Genomic DNA, 12756 nt, shown 5'->3' with positions numbered 1-12756 from the left:
TTCAGACATGCAGGGCCGTAATCATACCAGGGTGGAAATAGGTCAAAAAATTGTCTTGTTCAAGAAACGCTTGCTCTTTGGAGAGAAAAACTGGTTAAAGGAAAAATGGCTGCCTTTCCAGAACTGAGATGCTTTGGAAATATCCCTTGTTGACATCAAAAGTATTTTCGAAGATCATCTGAAGAACCTTGAGGAAGAAATGGACAGGTATTTTGCAGAAAACGTCGACCTCAAGAAGCATAGTTGGATCAGAAATGTGTTCAATGTGGACGTCAGTGAAGTCGGAGAAGATATTCCGGGATTTCAAGAAGAACTTATAGAACTCCAGGAAAAATCTAGTGCAGAAGTTTACATTGCTTTGAAAAGCTCGAACCGTATTCGAAATTTTGGACCCAACTTAAGGATAAGCCCATTCAGAGTCGGGAGACTGAAAAAGCTCTTCTCCCTTTTCCAAAAATATATCTCTGTGAACAAGGATTTTCAGGTCTTGTTGCAATCAAGACTAAAGCAAGGAACCGCGTGGATCCTCAGCATGACTTGCGTTGTGCTCTGTCCATCAACATAAAAGCAAACTTAGAGTAGCTTACCCACAAAATGAAGCAGTATCACAGTAGCCACTGAGAAAATCTTCGTGTAATAAAGTCTCATTTTCATGTAAAATTTTTTTCATTTTGTCCAATTAAAAACTTTTTGAAAATCATTATGTGTTGGTAATTAATTCAATAAAACTATATGAATAATCACAATGTATCAAAATGATCGGTCATTTAACATGTACAGCGTTTAGGGTCTCCAGGCCAGGACACGATTGTATTCAGGGTCGCCACCAAAAAAGTTTGGGAACCACTGCCATAACATCACCAACATGGGTAATACTGCTGAAGTGTATAACTATCGCCATTACCAGCACCTGCAAAGCCATTTGCTTGTCAAACACACTATATTTTATCAAAAGAAGGTTCTGCTGGCCGAGCTAAACTCCGTCGCTGCTTCCATCATGCTGGCATGACACCTCCAGCTGTTGCTGTTCATCACCAATCGTGCCACTAAAGGGAGAATGTGCAGAGGGGAGGGCAGTAGGGAGAAAATAGGGACAGAAAGGCAGGCGGTGTATCAGAGCGTGTGGAGAGAGAGAGAGAGAGAGAGAGAGAGAGAGAGAGAGAGAGAGAGAGAGAGAGAGAGAGAGAGAGAGAGAGAGAGAGAGAGAGAGAGAGAGAGAGAAAGAGAAGACAACAGAGGGAAAAGATGAGGATTAGGATTAGAGCAGAAATGGGTGCTGGGTTACATCTCTCATTTGGATGTCCTCAATGTTACTCTATTGTGGTGTTTGGGCTGTGAGGTCGACGGTGCCAGAACATCATCGACGGAGAGGGTCACTGGGTCACCGCAATATCATGACGTCACTGTTCCGAGTTCTGCTCACCTGCACCTGTTTTATCCTGCAGGTATGTTGGCTTGGGGTTCTTGCATGTTCAGCTTGAAGAATTATCATCGTGCTTCTCCAGCATATTGGAATCGCTTGATGGGCATCAATATTGATAATTTGGACAAGTAACCTTAACTCAGGTATCGGTGTAAAAATGTTGGCTCACTTTGTGTTGTCCTTTGGCATGATTAATGAGACTTGCCAGATTGTACCTGTGGATCAGGCCAGGTTGTTCAATGGAAGACAATTTTGCTGAAAATTCCATGCGGGGCCTTCATTTTGTTAATCTGCAGGGGTTAAAGCCATTTTACTCCCTTCCTGTTTGCATCCCCTCACTTCAGCAGCTTTGAGTCAATGGGGGGGGGGGGGGGGGTGAAATGTGGGGGTGAGAAGTGGGAGTTGTGGGTCAAAAATTGGAAAGGGGGAAAAAGGTTGACTTTGCGATGTAGAGAATGACTGATCCCATCAGGTCAGGCATCTGAAGACCTTCTGGGATGTTTGATTTTTTTCCATGGGATATTTATACGATAACGAAGCATGAGCTGCAGCTATGAGAGGAGCTTTGTGAGTTGACATTCCAGGGTTTGAATCCCTTCCAATAACGAATCACTTCTTTCTCACATTGGCTTCCTTTCACAGAAAAGATGCTCATTGGGGGTCAAACAAATATTAGACAATTATCAGATGAAAATGTGTGCTAGGGCTTGAGAATGGTAGTGCGTGTGGCAGCCAATGCCGGGATGCCAGCCTGCTGCCCCCCACTCCCCCAAACCCCCTGGGGAGTGAGATATCGTTAGCTCAGTGGTGCGGATCGGCCGCTGATGAGACGAGATGTTAGAAGTTAAATCTTACCGCAGGCTCAAAGCCAGTGCAGGAGGAGGACTTGGGGTGTGGGGGTGTGCGACGAGGCTGAGACAAGTGTATTTCATTCATTCAAACGCTTACGAGCAAAATTGCACACCTTTATGGGTTGTATATACCTCTATAAAAACATGTAAACCGTTAATATCGGCCCAATGTAAATGTGACTGTTTGATGGCAAATCAATTATACCTGCAGTTTTGATCATGTAAAGCTCTGGATTTTCAGTCTCCAGGTATCCCATCACCATGAAAAATCTATCTTCACAAAACTGCATTGCAAAAGCATATGTAATATACCTTTATGGAAATGCGTTAAGCTGAAAATGTTGTGAAAAAATTTGCAATATTTTTGAAAAACTTGATGCAGGATTCTCAACTTGAAATCCCAAATCCTGTTGATTTGTCCATCTGTTAAAGTCCATGTAATTTTTGTAAAATATACATTGATGTCACCTGATGTCCTTGTCATGCATGTGAGATATGTACAACTAGAAGGGCACTCAGTAGAGAGCATACCTCTGCCTGGTTGGCCATATCACTCAATGGTGAAAAATCACTTTAAAAAATTATACTATCTGGATCCGGATCCGGATCTTCACCAAAATTGAATCGATTCTTCCTTGTTACACGCACAACCTGTCCAACAAGTTTCGTCCAAATCCATCCATAACTTTTTGAGATATCCTGCTATGTGTTTTTTTTGTCCCGATGTCATAATGGTGAAGAATCACTTAAAACATTAAATAATTCTCATATCCGAATCCATATTCAGATCTTCACCAATATCGAATCGAATTGTCCTTGTCAGACACCGAACCGGTCCACCAAGTTTCGTCCAAATCCGTCCATAACTTTTTGAGATATCCTGCTATATATGAGATATGAGATATCCTGTCATGTATGCAGTGCAAATGTTCACCGTTGTATCCCTACACCGGGACCGGGTTGTATCCCTACGCCAGAGCTCGATGGCGCTGCTGTGAATCGGGCCTTGAACGGCAGAGTGAATAAACGCGTACGACAATTGATCGTAGTTTGTCGAGATACTTTACATGGCGACGAGGATAAACATCTAGACCATGATATCTTCCGGCCATATCGATGAATTCGACCCTCATGAGGGGGATTTTGACACGTATTCTGAGCGGTTGTCTTTCTACTTCGAGGCGAACGGCATCGCGACCGAAGGCCGAATGAAGGCCGTCTTCCTGTCCGTTTGCGGAGGTGAGACGTTCACACTCGTTAAAAGCCTGATTCGGCCTCGGACAATCCAGGAGCTCACGTATGCAGAGCTCAAGGCCGCTTTGAAGGAACATTGCAACCCATCTCCTTCAGTCATCCTGTGTCGGTTTAATTTTTACATGTGCAGACAGCAGCAAGGTCAGTCGATTGCAGACTTCATTGCACACCTCAAAAAACTGTCACATCTGTGTGAGTTTGGGGACACGATCGATGACATGCTTCGTGATTTGCTGGTGGTTGGCATGTCCGATGACCGCACTCGTAGACGCCTGCTTGCTGAGAGAAGACTGACGTTCCAAAATGCCAGAGACACCGCCATTTCCATGGAAAGTGCTGAACGCAACGCTACAAGCATCGGTGCCACTCGCTCGTCTGGTACCAGCCCTGCTGTGAATCGGTTGGATCATGTTCAGCCAAAACTTGGAACAAGGCTCCTCGTCAGAAGCCAGTGCAGTCTCAAACCCACAACAACTGTTTTCGGTGCAACGGAAAGCACCCTCCGGAGACGTGTCGGTTCAAAGATGCCACCTGCCATTTCTGTTCGAAAACTGGCCATATTGCTCCAGCTTGCATCACTCGCAAATCGGGAAAAGGAAAAGCTGCTGACAAGATTCATCAGTTTATCGGTTCAGAGGAACCCGAGCTTGACCAGGTGAGCTCTGTTTCCGACAACTCAGAATCGTATGACCTGCTTCATATTGATTCTCACCATAAGCGGGACCCTCTTCTTGCCAATGTTGTCGTCAACAATCGACCATTGCAAATGGAGGTCGACACTGGTGCGGCCGTCTCGCTCATCAGCCATGCTGTTTTCACAAACCTGTGGAGTGATGCTGACCGACCCCATCTGAAACCTACTACCTATGGACTCTCCACCTATACAGGTGAGAAGATTGTTCCCTGCGGTACATGTGACGTCACGGTGGGCTACGATAACCGTGAGTTTCACCTACCCCTGATCGTCATTCCTGGAAAGGGCCCTTCCTTACTCGGCAGGAACTGGTTGAGCATAATTCGACTGAAGTGGGAAAGCATTCATCAACTCCGGGCAGCCAACGTTTCTCCTACCGCAGCATACACACTCAAAAATGTGCTGGATACGTACCCGGATGTCTTCAAGGATGAGCTTGGAACCTTGAAAGGACATACGGCTAAACTCAGGGTTGACCGGGATGCCAATCCTATATTTTTCAGGGCTCGCCCAGTCCCTTTCGCCCTGCGTGAGCGGATTGACAAGGAACTGGATCATCTTGAAAATCTGGGGATCATCGAGCAAATCCAGTATGCCGAATGGGCGGCGCCCATCGTTCCGGTCATAAAATCGGACCAGTCCATCCGCATATGTGGAGATTATAAAATGACCGTGAACAGGTGTTCTTCATTGGATAAATATCCAATCCCGAGGATCGAAGACCTCTATGCTCGTCTCACGGGAGGCAAGACTTTTACGAAACTCGATCTCAAATCCGCCGATCTACAGCTCTGCTTGGACGAGAATTCGAAACAGTATCTTACCATCAACACGCATCGTGGGTTGTACAGGTACCACCGACTTAGTTTTGGAGTGAAATCTGCACCTGGAATTTATCAGCGTGTCATGGACAGTTTGTTTGCCGCCGAACGCAACGTCGTTTGTTACCAGGATGATATTCTGGTTACTGGTCGTACGGACGCGGAACATCTACAGAACCTGGAGAGAGTTCTGAAGAAGATTTCGGACTCTGGCCTACGTTTGCGTCGAGACAAGTGCAAGTTTATGGTGCCATCAGTCACGTACCTGGGTCATACGATTGATGCCGAGGGTCTACACCCGACAGATGAGAAAGTCCGAGCTATCAAGGATGCTCCTTCTCCACGAGATGTGACCGAATTGAAGTCATACCTCGGTTTGCTTCAGTTCTATGGTCGTTACATCCCGAATGTGACCGACGTTTTGGGCCCCCTTTAACGGCTTTTGAGGAAAGGAGTCTCCTGGAGCTGGGGGTTTACTGAACAATCAGCATTCCAGACCTCTAAGAATCTGCTCAAATCGTCCAATGTTCTCGTTCATTTTGATCCAGAGAAGGATCTTGTGCTGACATGCGATGCCTGTCGGTATGGAGTGGGGAGTGTATTATCACACGTGATGCTTGATGGTACGGAAAGACCGGTTGCATTTGCATCCAGAACGTTGTCCCCGGCAGAGAAAAACGATTCCCAACTTGACAAGGAAGGATTGGGAATCGTTTTCGGCGTCGGCAAATTTCGCCAGTACCTTCTTGGACATCATTTCACGATTCGCACTGATCACAAGCCGCTGATCAGTCTGTTTGGTCCAACTAAGGCGACATCTGACACACTACCGCCCAGGATCATCCGCTGGTCCCTGTTTCTCGCTGCTTATGACTACACCATATGTTATAAGCCCGGTTCGTCTATCACAAATGCAGATGCCATGAGTCGGTTACCCCTTCCAGAATCCGTTGATGATTCGCCTACACCAGGATCCATTATCGCACTGATGGATCATCTGGAAGATTGTGCTGTCGATTCCGGCCAGATCCGCACTCATACTCGACGAGACCCCGTTCTGTCCAGAACTGTCCAGGCTGTACAGCTTGGATGGCATTTGCTACCTGAGGATGACCCAGATTTTGCGGCTTTTAAAGCACGTAAAAACGAACTCAGCGTGGAAAATGGTTGCCTACTCTGGGGATGTCGTGTCGTGATCCCGAAAAATCTGCGTTCCAGGGTCATGGATGAAATCCATGACTGTCACCCCGGGATTGTGAAGATGAAGTCACTCACCAGAAACTATGTGTGGTGGCCGAATCTTGATGCTGATATCGAACATCATGTTCGACATTGTTACCCCTGCCAGAGCACCCGGAATACACCTGCGAAAGCGCCACTGCATCCCTGGGAATGGCCCAGCGAACCGTGGCATCGCCTACATCTCGATTATGCCGGGCCTATTAACGGCAGCATGATTCTAATAATTACGGACGCGCACACAAAATGGATTGATGCCTATGTGACGCGTGGTACTACGTCAGCCATTGTCATCGAAAGACTCAGACGCTGTTTCGCCACTCATGGTCTGCCCAGGATGATCGTGAGTGATAACGGTTCGTGTTTTTCCAGTACCGAGTTTGCCAAGTTCACACGTCGGCGGCATCAAACATAAGTTTGTCAGCCCACATCACCAGGCTTCAAATGGCTTGGCCGAACGATCCGTGGGAATCATCAAATCCGGATTGCAGAAACTTCAGGAGGGAACCCTGGAAACAAAGCTGTCTCGTCTCCTGTTCAAATACCGCATCACGCCACAATCAACAACCGGTGCAGCTCCGTCTGAGTTATTGATGAAACGACACTTGAGATCGACACTTGACAATCTCAAACCAGACATATCATCAAATGTTTATCAGAGCCAGCTTAATCAAAAGTTGGTGCACGATAAGACGTCCAACAGTCGATGTATCAACATTGGAGATCCAGTGTTTGCCCGAAATTTTGGTGCAGGTGCGACGTGGCTACCGGGGGACATCATCGAGAAGCCAGGTCCACTGTCCAGTGTGATTCGCCTGCAGGACGGCCGCGAAATTCGTCGACATCAGGACCACATAACCTACCGTCACTGTGAGTCGATGGAGCCTGTAGCATCGTCACAGTCAGGACAACAGTTCGACCCGCCACTGCTGGAGATCGTCGTGGCCGCTCCAGCCGGCTCGGATGCCCCGAAAACCTCTGCAAACGCTACACCCTTCGTGGAGACCAAAGGAATCACCTCGGACTCTGTATCCACTGGTACACCGCGACCCAAAGGAATCACCTCAGACTCTGTATCCACTGGTACACCGCGACGCTCAATGCGTGAGAGAAAAGCACCCGACCGGTTGAATCTTTGAAGATGTTTTTTTTTTCACGTTGACACATGTTCTATTTTCACGTATTTTCATTATTCTCATAACCGTTTGCACACATATTTTCACATGTTTTGGAAATGTTGCTTTTGAAATGTCAATTCTGGAAATCTAGCACGTATTGCTCTTGGTAATTTTGGACTTAAAGGGGAGGATGTCATGTATGCAGTGCAAATGTTCACCGTTGTATCCCTACACTGGGACCGGGTTGTATCCCTACGCCAGAGCTCGGATGGTGCTGCTGTGAATCGGGCCTTGAACGGCAGAGTGAATAAACGCGTACGACAATTGATCGTAGTTTGTCGAGATACTTTACAGTATCGTTTTTGGCCCAATCTCCCAATAGTGAAGAATCACTATAAAAATTCTACTAGCCGGATCCGAATCCGGATCTTCACCAAAATCTAATCATTTCTTCCTTGTCACATACTCTACATGTCTGCCAAATTTCCTCTGAATCCGTCCACAACTTTTTGAGATATTTTGTTCACAAACGGACAGACAGACAGGGGTGAAAACATAACCTCCATCCACCTTTTGTGGCGGAGGTAATCATAATAAAATACGCCATTTGTGTCTGTCCGTCTGTCTGATGAATTTTTGACGCCAATACATTTCACCCTTACTTATCCAATCTCAACCAAACTTGACAGAATGACCAAGGGTTACATATTGAAGGTTGTAGCACATTCCTTTGCCCCCATCCCCAAGGGGTTTTTCTCCCCCGAGCGGGTTTCCCCTCCATTGCCGTCAATGGGGTTAAGTGTTGAGGTGTATATCAATGTTAAATTAGCTTTATCGTGGCGTTTTTCCAAATAAGATTTATCGTGCCGTTTTTCCAAGGACGCTTTTAATAACAAAATTAATGATAATCGCATATTATTAATGTTATGACAAAACAATATTAATACTAATAATGTCCAACTTCCACAAGGCGTTTTTCCTGCAGTGATAATGTGTATAAATAGTTTAAAGTTATAATGGCGTTTCCGTGGGAACAACGGCTTCCACAGGAAGTAATATTATAAACCACAAACACGTATGATTTGCTTTTTAAACAGTCGCTAATGCTCTTTATAACACTAAAATCTAAATGAAGAAACTTGGAGGAACCTCGACATCCATGAAGTAAAGTTTACTTGCAGAACTGAGCGAAGATCTATGGTGTAAGGTTCTGATGTAGAATAGATCACGAGGCGATGTCAAAGAGAACAATCATTTATTGCAGCACCCGGAATCAGGTTCATGTCGACGACCCCATACACACACACCGCCTGCCCTCTGGCCGGAGCTCCCCTTCATACTCCAAAATGCGAGCAAGCACTTCCGGTTCCACACAACATATGTAATACCATTACATATGGTACTCTATATACCACAAAAATATTGAGTTAATAACATGGCCCTTTCTGCCGCTACCGTGGCATTTTTCGTAGCGAACTTTTGAAACTCGCTCCTGCTGTTTGATACAAAACTGAAAGGGAGAAGCTCAGGCTGCGCTCCTTTACCAAGCAGCTAGCTCGTGTTTGTCAAGCCATTCGTTCCTTAACGGTTTTGAATGGAGTGCTTGCTCGAATGCTTAAACCACTTGGCGATCTCTCCATAAGAAACTTGGTAAATGAACACACACCCCATGTTCTTGAGATCTGACCATAGATCGACTGTAATCTATATACCCCAAAGAGGAATAACACCTTTTTTCCACTCCCGTAATGAGCGGGTGTACTCGTTAAATAAATAAAAGTTTTGTGAAAGTTTTTTGAAATTTTCGAAAAACTTGATGCATGAATTCCAACTTCAACACCCAAGTCCTGTTAATTTGTCCATTAGTCAAAGTCCTTGCCATTTTTGTAACAAAAAAAAATGCATTGATGTCACCTGATGTCCTTGTCATGCATGTGAAATATGACAATTAAATAAATTAAAATGTTGTGAAAATGTTTTGAAATATTTGAAAAACTTGATGCAGGGATCCCAACTTGAAATCCCAAATCCTTTTGATTTGTCCATCTGTTAAAGTCCTTGTAATTTTTGTAAAATAAAAAAGCATTGATGTCACCTGATGTCCTTGTCATGCATGTGAGATATGACAATTAAATAAATAATAGCTATACTTGGCTGAAAAATTTGTGAACATTTTTTGAATTTTTTGAAAAACTTGATGCATGTATCCCAACTTGAAGTCCCAAATCCTATTGATTTATCCATCTGATAAAGTCCTTGTAATTTTTGTAAAAAATGTATTGATGTCACCAGATGTCCTTGTCATGCATGTGAAATATGTACAATTAAATAAATAACATGTTATATTGATCAATGCGTAGCGAAAGCCGAGCAACCATGTGACCGCATAGATTGGATTAATAATAATAATAATAATAATAATAATAATAATAAAGGAGTCTTATATAGCCCCATCAAGCAGAGTAAACTACCCTCATGGCGCTTTACATTATCATGCGAACGCACACACACCGCACACACACACACACAAACATACACACACACAGACACACCTTCACTCTTGCCCTATTCCTCTCCCTCCCCATTCAAAACCCACAGATGTGTACTCCCCCTCCTCCTCCCCTCCCTCCCCCGCACATGTACACAGACATACTTTTTGGATTACTCTTGTAAGAGGGAAAATGTTCGAGTAAGTCGTCTTGTAAAACTTGCAGTGAGTGTCAACTTTAAAACAGTAAGTTTGTTGTGTAAAATCTCCTGTTTTATAGCGAGGCCGGGTGAGGACTTGGCCATAAAGGAACAACTGGAAAGTGCATTGCGTTTGGCCAGTGGACAATAGGCCATGGCGGCGAGATCGGCTGTGGAGCCTTGGAGTAAGGCAAAATACTTTTTATTAGGACCATATGGCCCAGAAGATGGCATGCTCACGAAGAGGACTGCAAATGAACCACCCAAAATGGTAGTGCCAAAGTTTATGAGGGCCATAGCAGCACTGCGCAAAGCAGTTCTGGTTTTGGAGTTGGAGTGGTAGTTGTGGAGTTTGAGTTTTGGAAATGTAATTTTGTGTTGGAGTTTTTGAGTTAGAGTTGGATCAGATCTTGGCAGAGGCAGCATACCTCTTCTCATCGCCATTCTCCCACCCTGTGCCACACCAGCCCTGTACTGTACAACACCAGCCAGCACAGAGCCCCAACCAGCTCCGACACACTGGACCCACAACCAGCTCTGACACACTAGACCCACAACCAGCTCCACCACACTGGACCCACAACCAGCTCCTCCACACTGAACCCACAACCAGCTCCGACACACTGGACCCACAACCAGCTCCGCCACACTGGACCCACAACCAGCTCCGAAACACTGGACTCACAACCAGCTGCGACACACTGGACCCACAACCAGCTCCGACACACTGGACCCACAACCAGCTTGTGTCTTGCCTCAGGCCCTCGCTCATTTCCCATTATTGTTCGAGTCCCGGTATTTATTTTTGGTACCATAGTTGGGTTAGCCTTTGGCTATATTTATTTTAATTGTACATAAGCGCATGTGCCTCCCTACTCATTTGTCCTTTGAGCACAATTTGTCTGTCCCGTTTATTTGCTCACCTGGAACGAAGTTCAGGTGAGCTTATGCGATGGCGCATTGTCAGTCCGTCCGTCCGTCCATAAACACTTGCAACTTATTCTCCGAAACCACTGATGGGATTGCGACCAAATTTGGCACAAATGATATTTGTCATGTTGTGACCAAAGTTTGTTCACGGCATTAAAAACATTGGGGTCTAAGGGGGTTTATGGGGGTCAAAGTGGATCTAGGTTTGACTCCCAAAATATGAATTAGCTTTTTCCTCTGAAACTACACACACAATTTTCATGAAACTGACCACAACCTTCATCACCCGTAATGTACCAAAGTTTGTTCACCGCACGAAAAAAAATCAAAGTCTAAAGGGGTCTACGCGGGGTCAAAGTGGGTCCAGGTTTGACCCCCCCGGCCCCCAAAAAATAGGAATTTGCTTTCTTTTCTGAAACTACACACACAATTTTGATGAAACTTGACCACAACCCTCATTACCCATGCTGTACCAAAGTTGATTATGTTAGTATGATTCTACATGCTGCCCTGTCTTCCAGCAACCATTGAAATAGGTTTAAAATACCTTTAGTCAGTGCAGTATACTGTTTATTCTACCAGGTGAGCGCCAGGGGTATTGCCGATGTGTTTTATTATAAGTGTCTCGTCTCTCCCCTCCTATGTACCTTTAATAAACGATTCTAATTGTAAAGGAACGTTTTCCTATTTACCTGTCTTCCCGCACGAACACCGCCATTTTCCGGCTACCTTGGGTGAACCTTGGAGAATCCTAGTAACTTTGAAAGCAGTTTAACCACCGCTTCCGTATCTGTGGGTGGTCTTTAGACGATCTGGCTCGGAGTGGTCTGTGCTAGCGGACCCTCGGATGCGACAATATAATAGTTCTGTACTGTTTGCCATTGCCTTCCCAGCACTAGTTAGGGCAGGAATTTGTCCATGGTGCTGGAGATAGCGCCCCTACTCTATGCAAAGGACACCATGAGGTGTTGAACGTCCACTAACTAATGCCAGCAGACGGGACGCCCAGTTTAACGTCCATCTGAGTGACACCACACACATCGATGCTTCACACTACCTGCAGTGCGAGACACCAGGATGATAGTTTATAGCTGGGCCTAGATTCATACCCAGGCTAGACAGCTTACAGGTGAGTGTGCATACCTCTCGGCCATCCTGCCAGCCCAGATAGGGTTTAGGTGTAGGTGAAAGAAACAGATTGATATAGAACACCGGCTATAATTTGACAGTTAGTTCATGATCTCGTGATAAACAACATTGTGTGTTAAACATTTCCCAATGCCATGTCGAATTCTCCTGTGAAATTCTGACTGTTCCTCAAATTAAAATTTTCTATTTTTTGGTTTCTTTGTTTTATCATTCTATATATAATTTGCATAGTAATTGTTTGTGTGTTTTACAGCGGCACTCCAGGGGGTGCTTCCTCGTCTTCCCATCAGTAAAGACAGGCTTTGTTAAAAATTAAAAAAAACAACAACAATGTTTATCATGTAAAAGTTGTGGTGGCTGAGTGGTTCATGTCGTGGCTCCTTGAATACACGTCAGAAAAAAAACCATAAAAAAAGAAAGAAACAATATGTCGGGGTGGAATTTCAAAAAATAACCAAACAAGGTAAGAAGGAATGACAAGCTAGGAATGATGCCATAATACTAGAAATGACAGGAGTGACACCACGATGAGGTTTGACACAATCCTTTTTCAGATTGCCATCACGACATATTTTGACAGTTTCTGCTT

General features: G+C 44.9%; 1 protein-coding gene across 1 annotated transcript in view; it reads left to right on the top strand.

Annotated features, from left to right (window-relative positions):
- Positions 1-1075: 1075 nt before the first annotated feature.
- The window catches only part of LOC137436946 (cadherin-15), a 74118-nt gene continuing 62437 nt past the window's right edge, over positions 1076-12756 (top strand). The window contains exon 1 of the mRNA XM_068131188.2: positions 1076-1445. Coding sequence (XP_067987289.2) covers positions 1299-1445 — 147 coding nt within the window. The 5' untranslated portion in view covers positions 1076-1298. The remainder of the gene's footprint in view (positions 1446-12756) is intronic.

Source organism: Myxine glutinosa, chromosome 11, assembly GCF_964187855.1.
Source record: "Myxine glutinosa chromosome 11, kmMyxGlut1.1, whole genome shotgun sequence".
In the NCBI taxonomy this organism is placed as follows: domain Eukaryota; kingdom Metazoa; phylum Chordata; class Myxini; order Myxiniformes; family Myxinidae; genus Myxine; species Myxine glutinosa.
Note: the sequence above shows the minus strand (reverse complement) of the source record. Positions and strands in the feature narration are given on the sequence as shown.